This window comes from Camelus ferus, chromosome 16 (assembly GCF_009834535.1).
Source record: "Camelus ferus isolate YT-003-E chromosome 16, BCGSAC_Cfer_1.0, whole genome shotgun sequence".
Lineage (NCBI taxonomy): Eukaryota > Metazoa > Chordata > Mammalia > Artiodactyla > Camelidae > Camelus > Camelus ferus.
This window is the reverse complement of record NC_045711.1, coordinates 41,191,514-41,219,429: the sequence shown is the minus strand read 5'-3', so window position 1 is coordinate 41,219,429 and position 27,916 is coordinate 41,191,514. Positions and strand designations below refer to the sequence as shown.

Sequence of the window (27,916 nt, the reverse complement as noted above, 5' to 3'; positions counted from 1 at the left end):
GTCCTCCCATCACCTGGAGGAAGTGATCCTCAGAGACTCCGCTGCCTTTTTCTGTTCTATAATCAGAAGACAGTGTGATTTCGGGCAATCTTTTCTCTATAGGCTTCAGTCCGTTCGGCTGTGAAATGGGAGCACTAATTCCTACCTCTTAGGAATGTTTTAAGGCCTGAGAAACAGGCATAAAGGGCCTTAAAAATTGTTATTACTACTGCATTAACCACTAGTAAGGCAGGGGCACCCAACAGTGTTGCCCTCACATTCCAGTGTCACCAGGGTAAAATGGAGGCAGTCCTTTCGCCCTCCGCTCCTTCCCCCTGCATCCAGCGGAAGGGATAGGGGGCTGCGACTGGAGAGAGAGGCCTGGCGGGGTGTGGGCGTGCCTGGGAAAGGCTGAGTGTGGGGCTACGCAGGCGGCAGGGGAGGAGCCCTAAGACCAAGAGGCGGGGCGTCTGCTCCGGCCGGTGGCTTCTCAGGGGCGGGGCTGCTGCAGAGCATTTCTGCAGAGCCGCTTTGTTCTGGTTGCTGCCTCCTAGGCCCTCCCGCGCCTGGGTCCATTCCTCTCCTCCCCCGCTTCCTCCTATCGCCTAGCCCCTGCATCTGGGCCTGCATCCCCTTCCACAACCGCTTCGTCCCAGATCCTGCCCTCACCCCTCCTCCAAATTTCTGGTCAGTGCTCTTGCCTGGTACCCTTCTCTCCACCCTCCCTCCAGCATCTTCCCCCTGGTCCCCTCTTGGGTCCCCTTCTTCCCAAGTTCTGGATCGCTTTTCCCGGCCCCGCCCCTTCAGGCCGGGCATGTCCCCAGCAGCCCCGCGCCCATGGTCCTGACGCTGCTTCTCTCCGCCTACAAGCTGTGCCGCTATTTCGCCATGTCGGACCCACGGCCCGGCGCTGAGCGGCTAGGGGTGCCGGGGCCGGACGGCGGTGGCGGCGTTGGCCCATGGTGGGCCGCGGGCGGTCGTGGTCCCCGCGAGGTGTCGCCCGGGGCGGGCACTGAGGTGCAGGGCGCCCTGGAGCGCACGCTGCCCGAACTGCAGCAGGCGCTGTCGGCGCTGAAGCAGGCGGGCAGCGTGCGGGCGGTGGGCGCCGGCCTGGCCGAGGTCTTCCAGCTGGTGGAGGAGGCCTGGCTGCTGCCGGCCATGGGCCGCGAGGTAGCCCAGGGTCTGTGCGACGCCATCCGCCTGGATGGAGGCCTAGACCTGCTGCTGCGGCTGCTCCAGGCGCCAGAGCTGGAGACGCGCGTGCAGGCCGCCCGCCTGCTGGAGCAGATCCTGGTAGCTGACAACAGGTGAGGGGGCCGGGCTAGGGGTAGAGCGCTGGGGTGGGGGGTGGGGGCAGCAAGGACCGCCTAGTGCCTTGGTCTCCGTGTACCTCGCATCGGGCCTTTCCTGCTTCACCTCAGAAATCCCTGCACCACATCCCTGTTGGGGACCAGTGTGTCCATTTTACCAGAGGAAACTGAGGCTTGGGAAAGTTTAGTGACTTGCCCAGCGTCACACAGTGAAATAATGGTGCAGCCAAAATTCATTCCCAGGGCCAATGGGGCGAGGAATTTGACTGGGAGGGGAGGAATGGAGTAGTAGGACAGGACACTGTCTCTGGTTCTGAGAATGAAGGTGGGACCCTAATGTCAATTCCCTCTAAACCCACAGCCCTCCTCCCCGCAGGCCTGGGTGTCCTTCTGTGCTGGCTTCTCTCTGCCATACCATCTCCCTCTCACCAAAAGAGGAAGAGAAACACTGCTCAGAAAACAGGAGGAGGACCCCTCTCCTCTCTCCCCAGGCTGAAATGAGTGCTGAACTAAGGGTTACTTGCTGCCTTCATACCACCCCCAATCCACTTCCTGCTTCTTCCTTTTTTGTTTTGGTTCATGTAACAGACCAGATATGATCTCATTCTGTGGTTGCTAATGGGGAATGGAAGGTTTTCTGCTGGGATGGTGGGTGGGGAAGAGGAAACTCAGGTGTGGAACTAGGCAGGTGTCAGAGTATGTGTTCCCCAATCTTCCTCACACAGTGCCAAGATACAGTAGGTGGGGTCCAATTGAAGCCTGGCTGCCACTCTTTCCTGCCTCTTGGGATCTCCCCTGGAATGAGAGGACCCTGGCCCACTTTCTATCCCCTCTGAGGCCAGAGCAGACCAGGCTGTCACATTCCAGTCTCATGTTGAATTCTTGGGCCCCTCAGATTTAGAAGGGTTTTGAAAGGGTCACTTTCAGTTTATATAGCTCTCACAAGTGTGATGAGCATGAATTGGGGGTGTTTTCCTTGCCATTTTCAAAAAGTAAAAATAAACTTGTGGACAGTGGAAATGATACAACTGTCAAAAATGCATCAATGAAGCAATTTAAGTTAGGAGACCAAGTTAGGGTTCTGCTTGTTCAGCAAGTCTTTAATCTCCCATCTAACATCAGATGTCCTGATGGGAATGGGCTGTAAATGTGGAGGGCTAGCAGATGGAGTGGGCACTCACTGGACGTGGTGGGCCTGGGTTGACGAGTCTGCCCTGTAGACATGATATGTGGGATGGGGCAGCTATAACTAGAACTCCTAGAGAATGGGTGCAGCCAACACCCTAAGACGAGGAAAGCTGCAAGATAGAAATAGCCCTGACATTTTTCAAGGTTGAAAAATAACAGTTTTCACCTGGCTTAGAATTACTGAGGAGTCACGTTAACCAGTGTCGCTGGCCCCAAGAGCAACGTGCTGGTGCTGGCATCACTTCAGGACCAAGGACAGAGCCTAGAGAGCCTGGTCGCCATCAAAATCCTCTCGGAGATCTCCCCACACCTCTAGACTGCACCGGAAGGAGGCTGGAAGGGCAAGAAAATGGGGTTTGGGGGGGGTGACAGAGAGAATTTGTGTTTATGACATCTTTCCTTCCTCCACCAACCAACCTCCTCTTAAAGAAGGTTCTTCCATCACTCCTTTTGCCATTCCCTTTCCTGCAGCTCTCTTCTTCCCAGGGTGCTGCCACAACCACTACCCAGGAGCCTATATCACAGCTTCACTCACCCCTGAAATCCAGGAGAAGCCCAACAGGGTAGGGCCCTCTGAGCCTGGACCCACGACACCCAGTGAGGGCCTCGTCGGACTGCTAGCCCTCTAAATTCACAGTTGGCCCCCCATCAGGGGACCATAATGAGGTTAAACGGCTTTCCAAAGAATACATAGTGAGTAAGTGGAGGAGATACGTTAAAAAAACAAAACACAACAAAAGCCAAAAAAACTATTGCACATAAATTCAAGTGCCAAGGTACAAAAAGCATACACCTTTAAAGTTTTTCTTCCCATCCCTAGAGGCAAACCAGTGAAACAAGTTTCTTGTATATCTTTCCAGAAAGTCTACGCATATACAGATACATATATATATAATATATACAGGCTTGTATGTGTGTGTATGTGCACAATTTACCCCTCCTTTGGAGCTGGGATTTGAACCCAGACCCACAGCTTCTCAGGCTGCAGAAGAATTGGGAATTAAGTGAATAAGTCTCACAATAAGCAGAGTTAACTCTTAAAGGTGCCAGGTGCATAGGGGAAGGTGAGGGCTGGGGCTCAAAAATGCAGAATAAAGTCCTCTCTCTAAACTGATGTTCCTGAACGTGCCCTTCCCCTCAATGGGCCTCAGGAAACGAAGGTGGTGTTGGATTAGATGATGTCTTAAGCACATCCTAGTTCCGATAGTTTCAGAGCTTATGTAGTCAGATAGTTCTGGAAGCAAACAGTGCCAACAAATGATCTTGAGCCCTGGGAATGGACTGATATGAATTCAAATCCCAGCTCTGTCTCTCACCAGCTGTGTAACCCTGGGCATGTCATGTAACCTCTCTTGAGCTTTGGCTTTCTCCCTGGATAAAGGAACAACTGCAGTGCCAGCTGCCCAAGTGGATGGTTAGGATCCATCTGTTCCTTTGGGCTGGAGAGAAGCTCAGTGATCAGCTCAGCAAAGCTGTACTGGCCTCAGGCCATGTTCTGGGCTCAGATAGGCCCTGCAGTGGACACAGTCACAAGCACTGTGATGCTCACTGGGCGAGGACTCCATGACTGGCTGGGCCTGTAAGTCTTTGTGGGTAACATCATCTGTGGAGGACATCATTTGTGGAGGTCAGGAAGACAGGACACTTTCACCTCTGCCAGGAATGTGGCAACTCTCCTGCCTGCTCTGCTGGTCTCCAGCCTCTCTCCCGTGGATCTGTCCTCCCCACAGCAGCCAGCGCACGTTTCCTAAAACCCACATGTTACTAAGTCACTCTCCTTCCTGAAAATGGCTCCCCATTTGCCATCAAAATAAAGTACAAATGCTTTGAGATGGCTCAAAAGGCCCCCAGAACACTGTGCTCATTCTTCCTTTGAACCTTCCACCTCAGCCACTTGGAGTAGCTTCACTTCAGCATGGCTGAGATGGGGACAGTCCCCAAGTACACCAGACACCTCCAAGTCTTTGCATACATCTATGCCTAGAATGCAGTCTCTCTTTCTCCTCTTGACTGATGTCCCACTATCTTTCTAACTTAATCCCATGGGCAACCATCCAATATGTTTAATGTGTATCTGTTTAATGTTTACTGTGTTCTGGTAAAATCTCTACTCCTGTTTTATGTGCAGATTCTTATTGTACACAAATGGTGCTGTGTTATATAGCACATTCTATTTCTTGCTTTAAAATAGTGTTGTTTTTAAGATCCTCCTTGTTGCTATGTTATCATCTGCTCAGTCACTTGTAAGTGCTCCAGAGTGGGCACCTGCCTGTGTTACCTCTCCACTCTCCCAGGCTTGACACTGGACTGCCCCAGCTTCCCCCACCACAAATAACACTGCAATGAATGGACTTGTCCATGTCCTCTTGTGGAGCTGTGTGACAATCTCTTTGGGATATAAACCCAAGAGCCCTCATTTGTGGTTCATAGAGTTTCTGTCTCCTTAATTTCACCCACACGCCCCAGCCTACACCTCCACCCACAGGGCTTCAGGGTGTTCATGGCCCCACACACCACCAACTTCCTGTATTACCCAGTTTCTGCTTTTTGCCCATCTACTAAGTGTAAAGTGATAGCTGTTTTACTTTTTATTTCTCTGATTACTAATGAATTAGAACATCTCTTATTTGCTTGTTAGCACTGTGGTTTTCATCTTTTATGAACTGCATTTATTGTGTCCGCTGCCCCTCTTCCATTAAATTTACTGCCTTTTTCTTGTTGACTTGAATTTTTTTATAAATATTCAATATATGAATCCCTTGTTGATTTTAGACACTGCAGATATCTTTGGCTTTCTTTCTCTTCCCCAAACATGCCAAGCTCATCAGCCCTCGGGGCGTTTGTCCTTTTTCTCTCTGCCTGTTGTGCTTTTTCCAGATACTTGCAGGCAGGGGTCTCTGGATGTTTAACTCTCAGACGTCACCTCCTCAGACATATCCCTCCATCCAGGCTCTCTCCATTACATCACCTGGTTTTACTATCATTATGGTCATATAACTATTATCCTGTCCATTCATCATTTACTTGCTCTATGTTAGCTGTGTATGAGCTCCAGCCACTCTTAGTCACTGTTTAACTTCAGCCTCTACCACAGTGCCTGGCACACAGTAGGCCCTCAATAAATGACCTCTTAAATGAATGGACAAATACACTCCAATAACACTGCATGGAGTGAAGAGAAGTTTGAAGGCAAGGCCAAGAGTGGTGTACTTCAAGTGGCACTTCAGAGATGAAAAGCTGACATTTATTGAGTCTTTTTTATGTGCCAGGCACTGTGCCAGGCACTTTACATGGATTATAAACTTCATAATAACCCTATGGGGTAGGTATTCTTTTTATCCTATTTACGAGATGAGGAAACCAAGAAAGATAAAGGTACCTAAGATCTCACAGCTAGAAAATGGTAGAGAAGAAACCAGGACCCAGGGAATCTGCTCTAGAGGTAGAATTCTTAGCCACTACATATACTGCTCCTCCAGGGATGGGTGTCAGAGTGGAAATGGGTGTGGCCAGGATGGAGTACCCTTATAAGCAGAGAAGTCTGGTTCTCCCAGGGCAGGAGGTGAGGGAGGCGGGGGAGGCAGGGAGGACCAGACTCATGACATTATATGACACTAGCAAGGCCCAGAGAGGATGAGTGATGAGGCCATTGCTCCTAGGAGGCTAAGATAAGCATCTTGGCAGGGACCGCGTGGCGCGCATCGGGCTAGGCGTGATCCTGAACCTGGCAAAGGAGCGCGAGCCAGTGGAGCTGGCTCGGAGCGTGGCAGGCATCTTGGAGCACATGTTCAAGCACTCGGAGGAGACGTGCCAGCGGCTGGTGGCAGCCGGCGGCCTGGACGCGGTGCTCTACTGGTGCCGCCGCACGGACCCGGCGCTGCTCCGCCACTGTGCGCTGGCGCTAGCCAACTGTGCGCTGCACGGGGGCCAGGCGGTGCAGCGGCGCATGGTGGAGAAGCGCGCCGCCGAGTGGCTCTTCCCACTCGCCTTCTCCAAGGAGGACGAGCTGCTGCGACTGCACGCCTGCCTCGCCGTGGCGGTGCTGGCCACCAACAAGGAGGTGGAGCGCGAGGTGGAGCGCTCCGGCACGCTGGCCCTCGTAGAGCCGCTCGTGGCCTCGCTGGACCCCGGCCGCTTCGCCCGCTGCCTGGTGGATGCCAGCGACACCAGCCAGGGCCGCGGGCCAGACGACCTGCAGCGCCTCGTGCCACTGCTCGACTCGTCGCGCTTGGAGGCTCAGTGCATCGGCGCTTTCTATCTCTGTGCCGAGGCTGCCATCAAGAGTCTGCAGGGCAAGACCAAGGTGGGTGCAGGTGTGGGGCTTGTGTGGAGTAGGGTGGGGTGGGGGTTAGAGAGCATCTGGGAAGGCTTCCCAGAGAAATTGCCATTCACCTGAGACTTGAAGTTTGCATAAGAATTAGGTGAAGTGAGGAGGAAGGTGAGGGACCAGTCATTTTGGCCTTAAAGGCGAGATCAAGGTTTTACTCAGGGAACACCTGTGTTTTACAAAGTCACCCTGGCTGCTGCATGGAGATGAGGTTGGCAAGGGTGTATCTGGAGGCAAAGGGACCAGATAGAAGGCCATGGCAGGGGGCAGGTGGGATAGTGAAGGTTGGGACCTGGGCATGACAGCAGAAGCACAGAGAAGCAGACACATTCCAGAGGTGCTGAAGAGGCAGAATTAGGACTTGGTGTGTGACTGGATGAAGGGGAGGGAGGAGCCGAGGGTGGCACCTGGCTTTGAACATAGGAACCCAGTGGGTGGTGGCACCTGGTACTGAACTAAGGTGAACTGTGTGAAATGGGTGGGGCACAGAGTGAGTTCATGGGGACAGATGGAATTTGAAGTGCCTGAGAGATGACCAGTTGAGGCCCTCCAGTGGACCTTTTTGTCATTTGGGTCTGGATTCCAGGAAGGAGATGGAGTAAACAGCGGCACGACATCTGTTTGTCAGTCAGATAACTCCCACCCAAGTCCCAAGAGGTCCTCAGTCTCAGGGCCTGATCTGCAGCCTTTTCCCTCTGCTTTAACTTGCTATGTGACCTTAGGTACCTGGCTTCCCCTCTCTGGGCCTTTATATGCCACATTTTTGTCCTCTGGAAAATTGAAGAAGTGGACCATAATTGAAGGAGTGGACTGTAGCAACAATTCTTATCCTGGATGTGGGAATAGTAATAGTTAAATTATCAAAAGTTTGCAGGTTTTGTTTTTAAAATATAACAGAATTAATTATCCTATAATGTCACTCTCCCTCCTTTGCATCCCTCTAGGGGTTTGGGAGGTTAGTGACCACTGGTGCACAGGGAATGGGGCATGCTGCATGGACCACCCTGTCTGTATGACAGTGGTCATCTGGGGCTGCTCAGAGGAGTGTGTCTCACAGGTGACTGTCACCCATCATGTGTATCCCCATAGATCAAGAAGAGACTGATGTGCCAGGGAGATCTCTGAGGCCTCTTCTGAGGTCCAATGCTTTAGGAGCTTCTGATTTTCCTTTCTGCACCCCAGAATTGGGCCATGAGAGGACTGACTTTGCAAAGCAGGTCATTCTGTTTTGGGAGAAGGACTTAAAGGGAAGTAGGGAGTGAGGACCCTAAGGAGTGGGTCTGGGCAGCAGCCATGACCACCAGCTCTGGCACTCCTTTCCCAGCAAGGCCAAGTGAGTGCAGTTAAGAAAAGACAAATGGAGCCCTGACTCTGTGCCCTGCAGTGTGCCTGTTATGGAACTCCAGGGGTGACTAAGACATGACTTCAGCTTTCAGTCTAGTGGAAGTTGCATTGTCAATTAATGACAGTGGCATTGAGAGTGCGGTACAAGGTCTAATTGGAGGTAAGGGCCAAACTGTGGATAAATCAAAGCAGGCTGCGTGCAGGAGGTTCCAATCAATTTGGATTCAAAAGATGAGTAGGATTCCCACAAGCAGGCTGGAAGAACTAAGTGTCTGGAAACACCACAGGCTGAAGCCCAGAGGTGGGAGAGCCTCTGTGGGTGGGTGTCAGAGGAGTGTGGCTTGGTGAAAGAGGTGGAGAGCTGAGAGTGGTGGGAGGGACTGCACTGTGCCAGGCCTGGCAGCCATACTGAGAACTAGACTTTATCCCACAGCAGATGGAAGCTGTAGAGGGGAGGAGACATGGGAGGGACTTACCTGGTCAAGAGTTGAGGGAACGTCAGGAGGAGGAATCCACAGGACTTGGTGATTTAGTTGATGAAGGGAGACCTAGGGTAGGTGGTGGGGCTCTCAGCGGTGAAAAGAGGCGCGGGGAGGGACCAGGCACGACTAGGGCAACTGGTGGATCCAAGACACCCTCTCCCCATACTTCGCCAGGTATTCAGCGACATAGGTGCCATCCAAAGCCTGAAACGCCTCGTCTCCTACTCCACTAATGGCACGACGTCGGCGCTGGCCAAGCGCGCGCTGCGCCTTTTGGGCGAGGAGGTGCCGCGGCCCATCCTGCCCTGCGTGGCCAGCTGGAAGGAGGCCGAGGTCCAGACGTGGCTGCAGCAGATCGGCTTCTCCCAGTACTGCGAGAGCTTCCGGGTAGAGCCGTGCAGAATCGCTGGACAGCGGTCTGGAAGCGGGTGCTTGCCTGAGTGCCGCGCGGCCGCTAGGGGCGCCCTGTACACAGGCGACCAATCCCCATCCGGGACCTCACGCCTGCGGCACTAGGGTGGCCTTTTGGGCGTGGGGAGCTTGTACTCGGCCACTTTCTGAGTCAGTTGGTTCTCATCTGGGTCCCATTCTCCTCCCCACCGCCATCTCCAGGTCCCTGCCCTTGACATTGTGCTGGGTGGGGTCCAAATGATGAGGAGGGGAGCCTTTCCTTACATCTGACCCCTCCTCCAGGAGCAGCAGGTAGATGGAGACCTGCTTCTGCGGCTTACGGAGGAGGAACTCCAGACCGACTTGGGCATGAAGTCGGGCATCACCCGAAAGAGGTATAGAGCCTCTAGCCAGCACATCCCCCTTGGCAGGTCTAACTAAACGCCCCCTCTGCCTCTAGCCAGTCTCCAATCAAGACCTCAGCTTCCTCTCCTCCCTCCGGTGCAGATTCTTCAGGGAGCTCACGGAGCTTAAGACCTTCGCCAACTACGCTACGTGCGACCGCAGCAACCTGGCTGACTGGCTGGGCAGCCTGGACCCGCGCTTCCGCCAGTACACATATGGCCTGGTCAGCTGTGGCCTAGACCGCTCCCTGCTGCACCGCGTGTCTGAGCAGCAGCTCCTGGAGGACTGTGGCATCCGCCTGGGCGTGCACCGCGCCCGCATCCTCACGGCTGCCAGAGGTCAGCTGCTCCCACCCATGCCCCGGCCCCAGCCCCAGCCCCAGCCCTAGCCCCAGCCCTGGAGGGGTGAGGGGAGCCTCTGAGCCCCACTTCGGATTGATTGAGCACGTTGGCTGTGCCAGACTGGGCTCTAAGAATGGGAAGACGAATATTTTGCACTTTGCCCTCAAGGAGTTCCCAGTCTGAGGTGGGTAGGAGGGTGGGAGAATACACAGGCAGGTGACCCCAGCAGGTAGCATGCCCAGGACTCCAGAGGGAGCCTAGAGAAAGCACCACCTATCTTGTCTGCCCAGACCTAGGCTTTGGAGAGGAGAGGATACCTGACCAGGTCTGGAAGGATGTATTTGGGGGTGGGGGAAAGAGTGGTGGCAGAAGGAAAGGGCAACCCAGGCAGAAGGAGCAATATATACAAGTAAGGAGGTAAGACAGCATGGGGGGTGCACAGAGTGAATGTGGGTGGGAAGACTAGGGGCTTATCCTGTTAATCAACAGCCTACAAAGTGTGGGTGCTTTAGGGAGGTTGTGAGAGCAGAGTGGATTCTCAGGTTCTAGCAGCCCTCTTTATTAATTTATTTTAATTTACTATGTAGCTAATATTTATCATTAATTACTCTAGGCCAGGTCCTGTGTAAGTTTTTTAACAGATATTATCTCATTAATCTCTACATACATCCTATGCAATGGGCGTTAATTTTTTTTAACTTTTTAAAGAATAAAAGAGATATAATTTAACTTAAAAGTGTCCAGTTTGGACAGTTTTGAATGTATACCCCTGTGTAACCACCATCATAATCAAAGATAAAGAACATTTCCATCATGGGTGTTCATTTTAAAGATGATGAATCTCAAATTTAAATAATTTAAATACATTTCCCAAGGTTATGAGTTATTAAATGACAGAACTCTGACTTGAGCTTCTGCCTTTCTTTGTAAACAGACAGAAGTTTTCTGTGTTAGGTCTGAATATTATAAGATGATGGGTTCTTTTCATTCATCTCATTCAGTAAGTATGTATTAAGCTCCCATAAGGGGCAGGGGACTGGGCTTTGGCCCCATTCTTTTTGCTTCAGCCAAAGCAGACCAGCTTCTATCATTTTTCCAGTGCAGTTCCCAGTAAACCCCTAAGATTTATTTTTTTAGAATGAGAGGGTCTACAGCAAAAAATAGCTTACAACTCCCTTTTGTAGGGAGTAGGGAGCCATGCAGAGGTTTTTAAGTGGGGGCAATGACACGCTCAGATTTGGATTTTAGGAAGATCTCCCTGGTGGCTATGGCAAACAGATTAGACTGGGCAAGTGTGGATTTAGGGAGACAACTGAAGAGGCTGGATTTGGGGGCCTGGACACAGGGAGGGCCCTGGGGCTGGAGTCCAGGATGTTAGAAGGCAGAAGCCACAGAGCATGATGCCTGGCTCTGAGCACTGAATGTCAGCTCCATGAGGGCAGGGTTTGTTTTGTTCATTGCTGTATCCCAAGCACTAAGAATAGTGCCTCATACACACAAAGCGCTTGGTAAATATTTGTTGAAGGAATGAATGAGAGGCAGGAGTTGAGGCTGATAGCCAGGTTTCTGGCTTTGGTGGGAGACTAGGAAGAAGAGGGTCAGAGGAGGATTTGGGATGTGTTGGATTTGGAGTGCCTGCAGGCTGCTGGCTGTGCAGGTCTGGAGCTCTAGACAGAGGGCAGAGCCGGAGATGCATATCAATGTCCCTAAAACATGATGTCTGCTTTCTGAGAGGGCCTCACCCCTGGTTAGCATCCTGCCTTCCAGTAGGCCTCATCTCACCACCTCCACATTTTTGGAGCAAGCCGCCCGGCCTGAGCCGGGCTTAGGGGGCTGAGTGTGTAGGGGATGATGTACCTCGTGGTGAATGATGGGGGAGCCACCCTCACCAGGCTGTTTTTTATCTGCTTCAGAAATGCTACACTCCCCACTGCCCTGCACGGGCTGCAAGCCCAGCGGGGACACTCCAGATGTCTTCATCAGCTACCGCCGGAACTCGGGCTCCCAGCTGGCCAGGTGAGGAGAGGCAGGCAGGCAGGCAGCCTGGGACCTTGGGGCGAGGCCATGGCAGTGACATAAGACGTTTTTGCAGCCTCCTGAAGGTGCACTTGCAGCTGCACGGCTTCAGTGTCTTCATCGATGTGGAGAAGCTGGAAGCGGGCAAGTTTGAAGACAAGCTCATCCAGAGTGTCACAGATGCCCGCAACTTTGTGCTGGTTTTGTCAGCTGGGGCCCTGGACAAGTGCATGCAGGACCATGACTGCAAGGACTGGGTGCACAAGGTAAGTGCTGGCCTCTGTGGTCCCAGCATTGGCCTGTGGCCCAGGGGACAAGGTCCTCGTCCCATTCTTTCTCATCTGAACACCAGCAACCTTCATGGCCCCACTGGAAGTTAGGAGCCACAGCTCTGACTGTAACAGGACTTTAGCCATTTACTTAGGCTCTCTGAGCCTCAGTTTTCTCATCTACAAAATGGGGATAACTTGCCTGGCTTTTATTTTGTAGGATTGTTGTGAGGGTCCAGAAAGGGATGAAAATGCTTTGAAAAATAACTTCTGTGAGGGAAGGGGGCAGGAGAGCATAGTGACAGGCACAATGGCATTGTTAAGAGCACAAAGCTGAGAGTTTGAATCCTGGCTCTGGCTTTGGGCAAGTTATTTAACCCTAATGAGTTTCATGTTTATCACTGGAAAGTAGAATAATTATAGTACCTAATTCCCTAGGATATTGTTATAAGGATTAAAAGAGCTAAAATTTGTGAAGTGCTTAGCAGAATGCCTGGCATATAACTGCTCTATAATGGCTGTAATTAGTAGTAGTAGTACAATTATTATGAGTACTACCATTGTTTAATTCCCCATTGTATCCTCAGTGCCTAACACATAGTAGAAACTAATTGAATACTTGTAGGATGGATGGATAGATGGATGGATCCATGTCACATCTGCTGGTTATTAGTCATTAATCATTAATCAGTGAGCAGGAGCTGAGGCCAGGGCTAAAGGAAGCAGTAGTCATATGTATAGGGCCCTTTTCCTAAAGACAAGAATATGCCCAGAGTGACCAGATCATATGGAAATTAATGTCAGTGTAAAGCCAGGTAGGCCAACCTCTTACTTGCCGTAAGAATATGGAGAAAGGAGAAAGCATTGAGGGCTGGAATAATCAGGGGAGGCTTCATGGAGGAAGCAGGACTTGAGAAGAGTCTCAAGAATTTAGATCAGTGGAAGAGAAGGTATCCCAGGCAGGGGAACAGCATGAGCAAAGAACAAAAGTAGGGATGAGAAAGATACAAAAACCTACATTATTACTGGTATTGGCCTCTCCATTTTACAGATGAAGAAACTGACACTCAGAGAAGTAGAATACTTTTTCCCATGGCCACACTGCTGGTATAGAAATCAGAGCTGGGCTTTGAACTCTTGTCTATCTGACTCCAAAGCCCGTGCTCTTTCTTAGGATCCAACTTTGTCCTATGGCTCAGATCTGAGGGGTGGGGGGGAAGGTGGTGGGATAGGACTGGATTCAGCTGACACCAGAGTAATCATCTCTCTTTCCAACTCCAAGTTCAGTGACATCATGTCAGTAGCCTGAAGTCAGCCAGGCTGGGAGTAGTTACACTAAGGAAATTGGTAAAAACTACAAATTAGGGTTTTATTTGTTCGGTTGGTTGTTTTTTTTTTTTCCCCTCTGGAGAGTTACTTGTTAAACATGTACCAGCACACCACTGGCTAGATAAGAACTAAGGAGCCAGGTTATGGGGTTCCTAAAGGCAGAGAGAAGACCTGTGCTTAAAGCACTGGGGAAAGGGATCCCATGAGGGCAGTGATGCCAGGCCAGTGGGTTTTAAGGAGAAGGCTCTGACAAAGGATGCAGCCCATATGGACAGTGGGGAAGAGGGTCAGGCCCCAGAGGCCATGTAGGAGAGGCTGAGTTTTGGGTTTGGTTTGGGGAGGAGGTGCTGGGTCAGAGAGACACCCTGGAGGATCATGACTGATGGCCTAGAGCTGGTGACCTTCTGAGAAAAAGAGAGGAATGTTTGTGAGCTCCATAAGATCTCAGACCTTGCCTTATTCATGCTGGATCCCTGACGCCTAAAACCATGCATAGTACAAAGTAGGTTCTTGAAGAGTTTATAGAATAATTAAATCAATGATTAAACAGATGAGTGATACAGATGAAGCTGAGATGACTAGGAGAACCATACACATCTTCTAACTTTACTGTGTAATTCTGGATAAAACAAATGTCTAAAGGTTCCCAAATAAATTGCTGCAAGGTCAGAATTCATTCAAGTGCTCAGAAGAGAGGCAGAGGGCTTGGTTGAAACAGCCTGAAACTTGGAATCTGAATGCTTGAGTCAGAGGCCTGGCCCCTCCTGGGCTGGGCATATATGTGACTTGGGAGCAAGTCCCTTCCCTTCGCTGGGCTTCCTTCTTCTCAGTCATAAAATGGAGAGGTTCCCCAGAAATCAATCAGGATTGAAGTTATGCAGGTTCCTTCCCCAGGAAGGCTCTGCTCCGCAAGGGTGTGTGGCATCCATCACTGGCCCAGCAGACTGCAAGGAGGGAGGAGCAGGAGGAGTGGTGAGAGCCTTTGCCTTGGACCAGTCCCAAAGGCTCCATTATCCCTCCTTGGTTGTTTTTAGTGCTTAATTGCCTCTGGTTTTAAAACCGCTTTCCCTGAAGCCACATTTAGTGGGTAATCAATATGGAAAACCACAAGTGAACTGCACTCAAAAAGCCTAATCCCTGTGGCTCCCCCTTGAAAGGAAAAAAAAATATTCAATAAGCACTTACCAGAGCACCCATTAATAGTCATAGCCTCACAACAACCTGATGAGGTAAGCTTTATTATCCCCACTTCACAAAGGAGGAAATAATTACTTGTTACTTATTAAACATACACTACTTGCTAGGTGCTATTCTAATCACTTGCAATGGGTTATCACAGTTATGCCTCCCAACAATCCTACCAGTTAGGGACTATCATTAACCCTATTTTTAGAAATTAGAGATGTTGTTTTTGCCTCACATGACAGAGCCTGTGTCAGAGACTCAATATGAACCCAGATCTGATGATTCCAGAGTACAACCTTAACTGCTATGCAATGTTGTCTCATTGTTTCATTTAGCCAGTTAGCCATCAAGTATTTAGCAAAGGCTGGCTATGGGCAGGGCTTTGTACAAGATCCTGAGACACAAGGTGAGTGAAAACCAGACATGGTCCCGGTCCTTATGTCTTATGTACGGAAGACAGATAATAAGTATATTACTCATTAGTTAATTTAAATTTGCAACTGTAGGTGCTGCGAAGTCTATGAAAGCCTAAAATAGGGGATCTGAACTGGTCAGAGAAGTGAAGGAAGACTTCCCTGGGAAGGCTGATTGAGTTCAGATCAGAAAAATGAGTTGGCATTAGCTATGTGAAAGGGCAGGGAAAAGTATTCTAGACATAGGAGACAGCATGTGCAAATGCCCTGTGCGCGGGGGTGGGGGGGATGGCAAATCTAGGGCTGGGAGAACAGGATGGGGTAGAGTTTGAGAAGTGAGCTGTGGCCAACCACATAAAGCTTTGAACATTATTCTAAGAGCCATATAAAGTCATGAAGAGTTTTAAGTAGGGTATGACATGATCAGATTTGCATTTTGCAAAGAGTGGCTAGGTGAAAGGGCAATGTGAAGAGTGAATTCCACGGGGCAAGAATGGATGAGAAGAGACTGGGTGGGGAGTAATGGTAATACAGGGTTGGAGCAGGGCAGTGGTAGCGGGTGGAGGAGAGAAAAATGGGTGGATTTGAGAAATAAGTAAGGATGACAACTGGCAGGGCTCCTCATGGATCAATCTGGATGCAGGAGGTGTGATGTTTTTCTTCTGACACCAATTTGTGTGGAGTTTTTCACACACCAACAATCAATTCTCCATTTCACCAGCACCAACTGGCTGGCCCACAATTCAGTTCAGTTCTGACACTAACTACTACCTGGAGCGGATGTCAGACTCCATAGTTTAAGGGCTCAGTCCCAGAAGTCAGCCCTCACCACAGACCCAGCCACAAGTCCCAGGCCACTTGCACTTCTGACTGCCTTGGCTACAAATTCATGAGTCCCCATGACCTCCCCCCTCAGGTTCAATAATTTGCTAGAATGACGTGCAGAATTCAGGAAAGCACTTAACTATTCTTGGGCTTATTATAAAGGATACAACTCAGAAACATCCAAGTGGAAGAGATGCATAGGGTAAGGTATGGGGAGTGGGAGCATGGGCAGGGGGGCACAGAGCTTCCATGCCTCTCTGGGCCACCCTCCCAGCATCTAAATGTATTCACCAACCCACCCAATCCTTAGGGGTTTTATGGAAGTTTCATCATGTAGGCTGATTAAGTCTACGTGATGATTAACATCGGCCACTGGTGACTGGACTCAATCTCCAGCCCCTCTCCCCTCCCTGGAAGTGTCTGGGGCAGGGGGGCCAGGAGTGCTGAAAGTTCCAACCCTCTAAGCATAGCTTAGTCTTTCTGGCCACCAGCCCCCATCCTGAAGCTACCTAGGCAGAGCCTCCTACCTCCCAGGTCATCTGAGATTCTGAGGGTTTTAGGAGCTTGGTGCCAAGAACCTGGAACAAAGACCAAATATATATATATATATACATTATATATATATATTACCACAGCAGGTGAGGGAGACATCAAGGTGGACTTCAAGGCCAGTATCCCACCTTGGGCTCTTGGGCTCAGCCTTGGGCTACTGGCCCTCCCAGTGCCTGCCTGGCCCCAGGTCCCTGGATGGGACCCAGGGTCTCTTCCTCTTCCCTCCTCTTCTCTCTCCAGGAGATTGTGACTGCTTTGAGCTGTGGCAAGAACATCGTGCCTGTCATTGATGGCTTCGAGTGGCCAGAGCCCCAGGCCCTGCCTGAGGACATGCAGGCTGTGCTCAGCTTCAACGGCATCAAGTGAGGAGGGGCGGGGTGGGTTACGCATGCCCCCAGTGGCAGCTCCCTCTGCCCAGCCCGCTGACCCACCGGCCTCTGTGCCCACAGGTGGTCCCATGAGTACCAGGAGGCCACCATTGAGAAGATCATCCGCTTCCTGCAGGGCCGCTCCTCCCGGGACTCGTCTGCAGGCTCCGACACCAGTCTGGAGGGTGCTGTACCCCTGGGCCCAACTTAACCAGTCCCTAGTTCCCAAGCCCTGCCATGACCCCCATTTCCATCATCCTCCCCACCCCCCAATGGAACAACTCAGACTGTCCTCCCTGGGCTGAGACAGCCTGGGCTCTTCTCAGGAAATGGCTCTCTATCTCCTCACCCTCATGGTCCACCTCAAACCCAGCTTCCTCTGGAAAGGGAAGGGAAGCCAGGCATTGGGGGTGCTAAGACCTCCCTAGGCCCTGCCACCAGGTCCTGTTTCTGTTGTGGGAGGGTCACTGCTCAGTTCTGGAGACCCTGGAGACTGAGGGTTTGCTGCACACTACCCTTCTCCTGCCCTGACAGCAGCCAGCTTGAGTAGAGTGAAGGCAGGCAGCCTCAGACAGGCATTAACACAGTGCCCAACGCTCTCCGCCCCGCAAGGGCCTGGGCCTGGGAGCCAGCTGGGGATGAGTCCAGCCATGGCTCTCCACCCAGACAGCTTCTGGCCCCTGGGCTCACCACTTCTTTGCACCCCGTGGCCTTGCCCTATAACCACTCAGTGTCCTTAGCTGGCCTGGCCCCTCTCCCAGCCTTCCTGACGTGTGGCCTCCTTCACCACACCTGGGTCAGGGTCAGGCTGAGCCAGCCTGTACTGGTCTCACTGGTCTGCAGCTGCGGCCTACACTCACTGGTACATGGGAGTCCCCTGTTTGGGTCTGAGCAGGGGAGGCCATGTCTCAAAGGGCAGCTAGCCCCCTTACTTATGCTTTGGTGCTGTGCCCTGGGCCTCTGCCTGGTCCAGCTCCCTTCCCCAGCCCCTCACCCACCCAAGGCTGCCCACCCACTTGCTCAGGGGGAGGTGGGGCAAGGCAGCGCCCTGTGGCATCAGCAGTAGCCTGGGCAGAACTGTAGCTCCCTGGGAAGAGGCAAGACCCTGCAGCAGGGCAAGGGGGTGCATTCAAATCATCTGGGAATTTTGTTAAAATTCCATTCAGGAGACTGGGGTGGGGCCTGAGTTTCTGCAGTTCTCACCAACTCTCAGGTGGGTAGCAAGGCTGTAAAACACAAATGTCTCACAAATCTTTGCCATTTCCCTGACACTCCATGGTCTCTAATCATCAGAGCAACCTTACCTGGTATCATGTCCATTTTAGAGAAGGAAATGAATGATGTGCCCAGTTTCCCAAGTCATGAGTGTCAGCCCCAGGATGCAGACCTGGCCTCCTGCTGCTCAGCCCACTGCTGTCGGGACTGCTCTCCTAAGAATCATCCTGGGCAGGACTGTTGAGCCACAGATGGCTGGTTTCTCCCTTGCCCCAAAGAATCTAGCTGTGGGGGACAGGTTTTTGTAACAGAAGGCTGACCCAGAGGCTATACAGAAATAACCGAGCAGGAGTCCCTTGGGTGCTTCCTCCACCAGGGTTGTATCCTCCCTCCAATAAATCCAGGTTCCAGCTAGTGGGATCAGCTGGGACCTGCCCTGCCTCTCCCCTCCTGAAGGCAGTGGGTTCACACCTAAAGGCTGGCTCAGCTCCCAAGCCACCTCCTGAAGGTACTGGCCAGGCCACAGGCCACTCTGAGTTCTCGAGCCACATCGTCAGGCTTCAGACTCCTTCCTTCCAGTCCCCTCCCTGCCAAAAATACTGTCTTCAGCTGGTCCTTTGCATTTGACTCTCCTTCCTTGCCACATGAATGCCCACCAGTGCCAGGCCCTGAATAGCATGGTGACTGAGGCAGACTGAATGTTGCCCTCATGAAGCAGAACCAATAATAATACAGTTTGATGAGTCTCCTCCAGGAGAAGCTTCCTGTCTTTTTTGTCCCCAGCCCCCACTCCCTTCTGAGCTCTCTTGAGCAGTACTCAGGGAAGTTTCCCAGCACTGTTTTTCTGTTCGGTACAGCCCCCATTGCTGCCTGTCTCCTGCCTCTCTGAGGAACGACTGCCCAGACTCCAGGCCCCACCAGAGCTGCTGAAGTGATGACCCTCCCCCAGCCAGGCCAGCATGTTCAGGGGCCGGCATCCCCCACCGTGACAAACACTGCCCAGATTGAGGCCCAGGCGGGCACCTTGGCCCTCACCTTTCATCTAGACTTGGCCCCACAGGGTTAGTCCTGAGATTTTGAGAAATAGCCTTTTCCCCTGCAGCCTGCTCTGACACGGGTCTTCAGGGGCAGGGTTTTCTGCTTGGCTGGGCCCTAGCTGCTGCCCCCAGGTCAGGGCTGAGTCAGCCTCACCCCGCCCCTCTCTGGACCAAGAACTGCTCAGGAGCATTCAAAAGTCAAAAGTCCAGCTCCAACTCATTCATCCTCCCCCAAGGCCCATGAATAGAGGCCTCTCATTCTAGAATGTATGAGGGAAAAAGGATCTTAGAACATTATTCAATCTAGTGTTTCCTAACTTGTCCAACCATGATTAATTAGGGGATGTCACTGAACTACCACCTTGCTTAATGCCAAATATGAATGAGCTAGAGGCCCTGCCCAGAGTACAGCCCAGGCCCTCTTCTTGCTTTGATCTCCCAATGACAGGGGACAGTGAGATAGGAATCTGGACACAGGCCCAGGCTACAGAAGGCCACAATTGACCCTGGTTTACTCTGGGCCTCCCCCATTTTACCTACGTGATTTCTAGCCAGGAAACCGGCTGGTAGGGCAGGTGAGAGAGAATGAGGGTAGAAATACTGGCAGGGGGTCATGCCCTGTGGCCAATTCTGTTTTGAAGAGTCAAGTACCATCTGATTTGCTTGGGGGCTTATGGCCTTCATCAAAGCCAGTGCCTTAATACTGAATCCTATTCTGCCTTTCAACTTTAGGTCCAGGCTTTCCTAATGCCCTAGAAATGGGTCCCTCATTTTCTAGAGGGTCAGGCCCATCTCCGGGTTCCTGTTGACCTACAGATAAACAAGGGAGAGTGTCAGCACATGGCCCTGCTGAAATGCCCAGCAATGAGGGAGGTGCTGGAGGGCTGAATGGTAACAAAAACTGATTCTGCTTGGGCTGGTGTAGCCAGGAAGACCAGTACAGGTGCCTTCAGGGAGTGGATCTCTTGACACTGAGGAACAAGCGGTCAGGTCTCTGCCCGGAGTCTCTCTGCTGGCCTGATGCAAGCCTGGCAGCCCTCCACCTCCCAGCAGCTCAGAAGAGAATGGTCAGTCAGGAGGAGGTCTGGGCTGGCCATGTCCAGTACCAATCCCATGGCTGCTCAGGGGCTCCTGTCCATTCCAGCAGCTACTGCTGTCTGACCTCTGGTGGGCAAACTGTGAACAGGAAAACAGAGGGCCCCACAGCCCAATGCCTTGGGGGCCAGAAGGTTCATTTCAGGGTGATTATAATTATTATGTTTGGCACTGCTAAGCCCAAGAGATTGATTCCCACCCTCAGACAGTGCACTCTCCCTCCAGGGGGCACCAAGCCACTCCCACAACCCTCCCTCCCTACAAAGCCAGCACTGACCAAGCACCATATTCATCACTAAGGAGTGACTGGTGGCTGCTCGTGGTAAACTGAGCACTGTGAGCTGTGCAGTTTCGGTTGGAAGCAGAGGGGCCAGCCCTCATGCTTCAACTGGTCCCTGAAGTGTCACCTCCATCAGGACCTTTCCTCTCCCCTGGAGGGTTCTATGTGCCTGATGGCCTACAGGGTAAACAGATCCCTGTTCCGAATGGCTCCCCCACTGCCTGCCCTGGAGTGGGTCTGTCTGGGTTACAATTCCAGATCCTAGAGTCATAGGCTGGCATAGCTGTGGATGAGGTGGGGGCCTTGGTCGAGCTTGACCACACTGCCCTTTGCAGGGAGCTGCCGGTGCTGCTGAGGGCTGGGATCCAGAGGCAATACTTCCAGTTGGTTAGTGCTCACTTTGCTCCTCTTGCCCTTTGTCCTCTGGTCCAGGAAGATCAGGGGCTCTGGGGAAACTGCTGGAATTCAGGGCAATGATTAGTCTTTTCCAGTATCCTGTGAGAGACCAGAGAGAAGGTTCAGATTTAACAGGTGGGGACCTTCAAATCCTGGAGAAGTGACGCAGGTTTTATTGGGTGGGCGGGTCCAGGTATCCCCCTCCCCAGGCTGAGAGGTGGGAGACCATGTCCAGAGACAGAGGGTTCTGGCAAATGATTCTTGAGGCTATCATCAGGGGAAGAACTGGGTCAGGTGAGCCTGTGGCCCAGCCACGCCTGGCCAAGGAAGCCCTCTAGGCTTCCATTTAGCACATTTCTGCCAGCCACAGTTCCATCTGTAAAATGGGGGAACTGGGTGCAAGAATGTAGCTTTTCCAGGAGGCACTGTGAGCCTGACCCTTCCCCTACCAGCCCTCTGCCTTGTCCCTGGGGAATGGCTCCCAGAGGATTAGGTGACCATCTGCTAAGGGAGAGTCAGGCTGAGACTGACACACCCACAGGGGAAGAGCTCCAGGAATGAGGATGCTGTTTCTGCTTGGGAGGAGGCAGAGGAGGACACCTTTAGGATAAAGAGCTCCACTCTGAACACAGGTCAGAGCCCTGCATTACCCAATCAGAATGGCCGGGATGAAGAGGAGGCCAGCTCCCAGGAGGAAGGGGAACCCCTTCATGAAGTTCAGGGTGGCTGGGTAGAGCGAGTTGAAGATGCTGGAGGCCATCAGCATGGCCAAGCCATTCACACAGGCCAGAGCAGAAAAGAGAGCACCTGTGAAGAAATAAATACCACTCTGGAATCGGAAAGACCTAAGTGCAAACCTCGGCACCACCGCCACGCAGCTGTGTGACCTGGGGCAAGTCATTTAACCTCTCTGAATCTCACCTTCCTCACCTATAAATCCTGCATCATGATAAGACTCCAATGAAGGCATGCATAGGAAGCACCTGGCACACAGTGGCTACCAAACAAATGACTGTTATTATACATATATAAAAGTACATGTGATGTCTTCTAGCAAAAGCCTGATAAAAATGGTTTTGGATCTGTTGGTAACATTAAATTTGCACGTAAAGCGCCCATCATGGGGCCTAGCCCCCTGGAGCCAGCCAGTTAGTAAGGGCTGTTCTTTTCTCCTGTTCCCCTTGGCATGCATCTCTGGGCACAGTGAAGGTGATAGAAAAAAACTTAATGAGTGAATAAACGAAGTCACATGGGTTCTGGGGACAACAGAACCCATGGTGGGCTATATATGGCACCAGAGTTTCTGCCATCACCAGATCCTCCTTCCAGGGCAGGCGGGGAAAAGTGGATGAGCCAGACGTTTCAGACTGAGATCTAAAGACCTAGAAGCCTGAGAAGCTATTCTTTATAGATATGCCAGCAGAACCCGAATTTTGCAAAGTGAGCAACAACCCAACGGAAGTTGAGATTAAACTGCCAGACTGCCAGAGCTGGAAGGGCCTGTAGATGTCATCAAGAGCAATCCACACGTGTTACATATGAGGAAACAGGTCCAAAGAGGGAAAGGGACCTGTCCAAGATCACACAGCCAGGAGGGTGACAGGGCCAGGACTAAAACCCAGATCCCAAGACCTGCTGCTCTTGAAAACAGATCCAGGTGTGCATCCTAGCTCCACCACTGACTGATGACCTTGGGTGAGTCAGTTTAATCCTCTGCTTCATCTGCCACGCAGAGACAGTGAAATCTACATCACAAAGTTGTTCGCCTCCTCTGAGCTTGTATGCTCTGACCCCAGGGAAGTAGGGAACTCTGGCATTGTGACATTCATTTTACAGATGGAAAAGCTGGGGTCTGGAACGAGTAAATCCTCTGCTTGGCTGATCCAAAAGGACATAATCGTGCACGTGACTGCAAATTCCAAGGCACTGTGGTCCTCTGCCAGCCCTAGGCACTGTGACAGCAACGTAGTTGTCTTAGCTACTTACTTCTCCAGGGTGGGAGGGAGGAAGGAGAGATGCCTCCCAGCCCACGGCTGCCCTCTGCCAGGTTCAGGCAATACTGGGTATGAGGAACTAGACAAGGGCTAACCCTGACACTCACCCTGCTCTGACTTGCTCACCAGCTTGGAGAGCTTGGCCCGGATGACAGGTGTGATAACCAATGACATGAAGAGGAGCCCATACCCTGTGGAGAAAGAAACAATCATCAAGAAAATGGGGTTGTGAAGATGGATGCCCAAGTGAGAGGCAGCAGAGCTCTGGTACCTATCCCATGAGGGACTCGGGTTAGACACAGGAAGAACTTCCTCAGCAGGGTAAAGAGACAATGACAGGGGACAGTAAGCACACAGTAAATGCAAGTTCCCTTTCCCTTGACATTTAGTTACTCACAGGCTACACTGTTTCCTTCATAACCATTTCTCTCCCTTGCGCAACTGTTGCCTCCTCAGGAAAACTGCAAACTGTTGGAGGACAGTGGAGCCTCCAAAGTGGGTTAGACAATGAGGCCTCCCAGGGGCCCTTCAGGTGACAGCCCCCAAATCCCACTCTGCTGAGGCTCACCAGAGCAATGACAGCATATTCATCATCCCTGCACACCCAAGGGCATTGAGCCCAGCACCTAGTCCATGGGAGATGCCGTGGGCAGGAGAGAAAAGTACCTGGGTCCCCGCCAGTCACACCGTCTAGGCGAGCAGAAATCTCTTGATTACTGACTGGCTGACTGTAAACAAAATATTTTAGGGCTCTATTAAAATAAATCTGTTCCTTCAGAAAAGTTAACTTCCTCATTCCCAGCTGCCCTCTTCCACCAAAAAAAAAAAAGGAAGAGAGGAGGGGAGAAGAAGAACTAACCCAAGCAGGAGTGTGTTATCTGTGATCTGAGAAGACTGGCTTTTTTAAAAACCCAGAGAAGCTGACGAAGGATATTTGAGACAGGTCCTGTGATTCTTATCGGAGAAGCGAGTGTGAAGGCAATAATGGCATGGACTTTGCTTAAGAACACCATGAATGCAGGCTGTGGGAGGCCAAGGAGTAAAGCAATTAGTGTATGAGCCATATTCTTGTCTTTGCTCTATCTTACCACCAACATTTATGGTTGATAATGTGAGTGAATGACCTTGGCTACTGAAGGTCTGTATTTTCTATATGACAAAGATAGTATTTTTGTGAGGTTTCTTAGTTGTCTGTCCTCCAGTGCAGCCTAGGGGCACAATGATGTTAAGACATAGGCATGAACTACGTTTGGGGGCAGCAGGTGGCTAGCCCCCATTTTTCACCCAGCAATTCTGAGACAAACTGTCCCTGAGCCCATACACTTTACCTGTGAACATGAGGGGTGTGATGGTAGCGAATGCAAAGACAACCATCCCCAGAATGTTGAAGGCCAGACCAATCTCAGCCACCCAGGTGTCATCCAGGCAGTACTGCAGAAGCCACAGGCCCAGCAGGCTGCTGAGGTATGGGAGTTGCTGAGCTGCAGAACCGTAGCCGATCAGCCTAGAGTCCCAGCAAAGGGGTGTGCTCATCTCGTAGAGGGTCAGGATGTCCTGGGCCCCAATGTGCACAGTGATCACCACGAAGACGGCCAGTGAGTACAGGGCTAAATGCTTCCTGGACTTCTCTGGGGCCTGGGCCACGTAGAGCTGGACAATGGATCGGTGGTGACGGAGTGTGAAGAGCCGAGCAGGTGTTGGCTCCTTCACGGTCTCACCAAAGCAGAATGCTGCATAGAGGGTCATGGTTATCAGCAAGGCCAAGGCCAGCCAGAAGGGGTTGGCATATCCCTGCTCCTGGAGCCAGTGACCTCCAACAAGGCTCGCCAGCATCCCTGCCACCCCAATGCATGCTTCCAGCAGGGCCATTCGGATGGTACGGGTGCGGCTGCAGCTGACATCTGCCACAGAGGCAAAGCCAGCAGCCAGGAGGCCACTGAAATCTCCAAGGAGGGCACAAAGGATGCGGCCCAGAACAAAGTAGCCAACATGGAGCTGCAGGTGTACCACAAAGATGGACACCAGGTTATTGAGTAGCAGGCCAAACGAGGCCAGCACTAGCAGCGGACGGCGGCCCACACAGTCACTCCAGGCGCCCAACAGAGTGGATGAGAACAGTCCCACCAGGAAGCCGCCCACGTTCATGTAGAGGGTCCAGTGGGAGGTAAGAGTCTCCACTTCCTGTGGGGACAAAAGTCTTATTACTGGGGTGCTGTTCCTCACTCTAGGCTGCTCACTCCCCATACCATCACCATCCTGGGAGATGCAGGTATGAGGACTTTCTTGGGAGCCTAAATTGCAGAGACAATTTTAGTACAACTCTTAAAACTGACACTGGAGGTGGGTATGGGAAATGGACAAGATCCCGTTCCTTACTTTTACCACTGTGAATGAAAAATGTTACCTGCCATACCGGCAAAGGATGCTGTGGCCATCAAGCCTTCAGCCATTACCACCGCCCCTGAGGTGAGCCCCGAGGGAACTCGGGATGGAGACAAAAGGACTGCTCACTGCCAAGCCCTCAGACACTGCAGCCACCCCCAACAATGCACCCTGGGAGAGGGCTCAGGATGGGAAAGAACAGGATACTGGCCCAAGATAGCTAAGGTGTATATCAAAGGAAAGTTTTCAATGAGCCCAGCCTCTTGCATCACCCCATACAGAGAAAAGGGCTGTTCATTAACTTGAGATGTGTGGTTTTCTTTAATTAACAGTAATCATTCCACGTTCCCACTACCTGGTTTTTGTTGCAAAACTCTTATATATCCTAGGTTCTCCCTTATCTCTTGGGAACACAGTCCCTCAGAGCTATTCTGAAAGGCTGCCTCTCCTGCTTGAGTCCTCAGAAAGTCAGCCAAATAAAACGCAGTTCTCAACTTTTAGGCTGTACGTTTTTGTTTTTTTTTCTTCAGTCAGTACTCCCTTTGGTTAACCCTGCTTCCTCAGGCTCCAGCTTTGCTCCGGACCCGCCCACCACCCAATATCCAGAACCCTCTGGTCTGCCCCCAACCTTCATGCAGGCCCCACCACCTCAGCTGCCCCCACGCTGTAGCCCAGGGCCCGCCGCCGCCACGTCGCCCCCTTCTCCAGGCCGCCGCTACCTGCGCGGTGGGATCCACTGTGTGGTTGCTGCAGCTGCCCCTCTCGCGGGTGCCGTTGTAGCCAAGGTCGGCACTGAAGCGGTGCCACAGGTACTGCGTGGTGACCGGGTCCTGCAGGACTAAGGCGAAGTTGGCAAAGAAGACGAGCGGCTCCACGCAGCAGCGGCCCAGCACGGACCCAGAGAGCCAAGCGCGGGGCTCGCCGCGGGAGTCCGCGCGTCCCTCCATGCTTGTGCACTTCTGGGCGGGCGCAAGGCGACGGCTTGGCTTTCTGCGCCTGCGCCCAGCGTCTCCCTGTTTTTGTTTTTGTTTTTTTTTTAAGTCTGGTGGGGCGGGGCCAGAGCCTCTGGGGGCCCCTCACTCTTGGGCTCGCAGTCTCCGGGCTGGGGAGAGACTGTGAGGGGCCCCGTGCCGCTGGCTCACAAAGTGATCTCACCTGCAAACCGTGCAAGGCTATCGCCCTGCACTCTTTCCCAGGCCCAGAAACGCCCATAACCGTAATATCAATAATTAACATTCATCGATCGCTTATTATGTGCTCGGCACTGTATTCTCTAGATACGTTAATCTCCCTACAACTCTATAGGCTAGCAACTATTAATGTTTCCAATTTATCCAAGAAGAAACAAGGAGCTCGAGAACTCAAGGCTATGACTTCTGTTGTCTGTGTTAATGTTTTGCTCCGTTAAGAGGCGACTCAGTGGATACGGGTGCAGCCTCCAGCTCTACTGCCTCAGTTCGATTGCCAAGGCTCTGCTACTGTCTTGGACATGCCACTTACCTCTTTGTACCTCAGTTTCTTCATCTTTAAAATGGTGGTGCTAATAGAACCTGCCTCAAAGAGTTACTGTGGGAGAATAGTATCTGGCATATTTTAAGTGCTATTATTGTTATTAATAGGCTGTCACTAGCTCCACTCCTGCCCTAGGATCTTTTTCTAGGAGGCTAGACTTGTTTCTGGGGCTGGGGCCTGGCTCTGCAGTGCCCTTGGAGGAGCAGAGGAGGAGGAGGAGATGGTGGAGGGCCTGGGAGGCCCTTGGTTGTGACCCTATGCTCCTGGGTGCTCCTACTGTAGAAATCGGGGCAGAAGTCAATCAGATCTCCTTTCTGGTTTTATTGCCTGTAAAAGGGAATAGTATTACTTGTCTTTCTCCTTTATCAGTGCATTTATCGAGTGCCACTTGCATGTCAGGGACCATGCCTAGGGGAGTCTCTGGGAACAAGCAGTGTGAAAAATAATGTTGCCTGCCATTCCAGTTCTACACGAATCAGAGGGTCAAGCCATTAGCCCTTGCAGTCGCCCACCACCCACCTACCAACTGTGCGCCTGAGGGAAATTCTGTGCTTTGGACACTGCCCCTAGATAGATAAGATACACATCTAAGGAAAAGTTTCAGTGACCGCAGATTCTTGTATCTTCCCATACATAGAAAAGTACTCAAATCATTAAATTCTGATGCCTGTTCTTTGTGGTTAGCAGTAATCTTTTTATGTTCGACTGAGTGTTTTTTTTCCCATTGGGTGGGCAAATTAGGTGGGTAATGGCTTAATCCTTGTAGAACTGGAGTGGCAGGAAACTTTTTCTTTTTCTTTACACTGCTGTGTTTCTAGAGCTCTCCACCCCCCACCCCCCAGCATGTCCCAGACATACAAATAAATTCATATATATCCTGGCTACACTCAGGTCACTGTTCTGCTCAAAGCCATCCAGTTTACTGTGCCTTCCATTTCATTCAGTGAAACCCAAGTTATTACGAGGGCCCTAAGGACATGTGCCCTCTCTGTGTCGAGAGATGTTCTCTATAAGATCATTGACAATTGGGGAAAAAAATTGTAGACAACCTGCTTGTCCAACAGCAGGGAAATGCTTGCATAAATTACAATAGATCCACTCAATGGATATTAGCCATTAAAATGATATTCAAAGAAATCGCGGTAATACAGAAAACTGCTTGTGTCATCATTTTTATGTGATTAAAAACCAGAGGACTTTTTGTTTCTATGGTGTCATAGGTGTAGAAAAGAACTGCACTGAAAAAGTCTGGAAGACACTGCACCAAAATTTTAACAGAGAT

At 51.5% G+C, this 27,916-nt stretch overlaps 2 protein-coding genes across 4 annotated transcripts; one reads left to right on the top strand and one right to left on the bottom strand.

Annotated features, from left to right (window-relative positions):
* The first annotated feature begins 96 nt into the window (after window positions 1–96).
* On the top strand, window positions 97–18,691 carry SARM1 (sterile alpha and TIR motif containing 1). The gene is made up of 9 exons (XM_032457628.1): window positions 97–1,286; window positions 6,162–6,780; window positions 8,805–9,017; window positions 9,324–9,415; window positions 9,528–9,763; window positions 11,680–11,782; window positions 11,859–12,048; window positions 16,596–16,717; window positions 16,805–18,691. Exons 1-9 carry the CDS (start codon window positions 817–819, stop codon window positions 16,932–16,934), a joined length of 2,175 nt encoding a protein of 724 aa, XP_032313519.1. The 5' UTR covers window positions 97–816; the 3' UTR covers window positions 16,935–18,691.
* Window positions 13,884–26,349, bottom strand: SLC46A1 (solute carrier family 46 member 1). Of its 3 annotated transcripts, XM_032457641.1 has the most exons (6): window positions 25,842–26,161; window positions 24,069–24,921; window positions 22,848–22,931; window positions 21,397–21,553; window positions 20,750–20,845; window positions 13,884–14,324 (listed from the first exon to the last, which is right to left on the bottom strand). In XM_032457641.1, exons 1-5 carry the CDS (start codon window positions 26,067–26,069, stop codon window positions 20,788–20,790), a joined length of 1,380 nt encoding a protein of 459 aa, XP_032313532.1. In that variant the 5' UTR covers window positions 26,070–26,161; the 3' UTR covers window positions 13,884–14,324; window positions 20,750–20,787. The 3 variants fall into 3 exon arrangements, with proteins under 3 accessions (XP_032313532.1, XP_032313533.1, XP_032313531.1); XM_032457642.1 differs by having other exon boundaries at window positions 13,884–20,845; window positions 24,069–24,470; window positions 25,842–26,349; XM_032457640.1 differs by having other exon boundaries at window positions 13,884–20,845; window positions 25,842–26,159.
* Window positions 26,350–27,916: the final 1,567 nt, after the last annotated feature.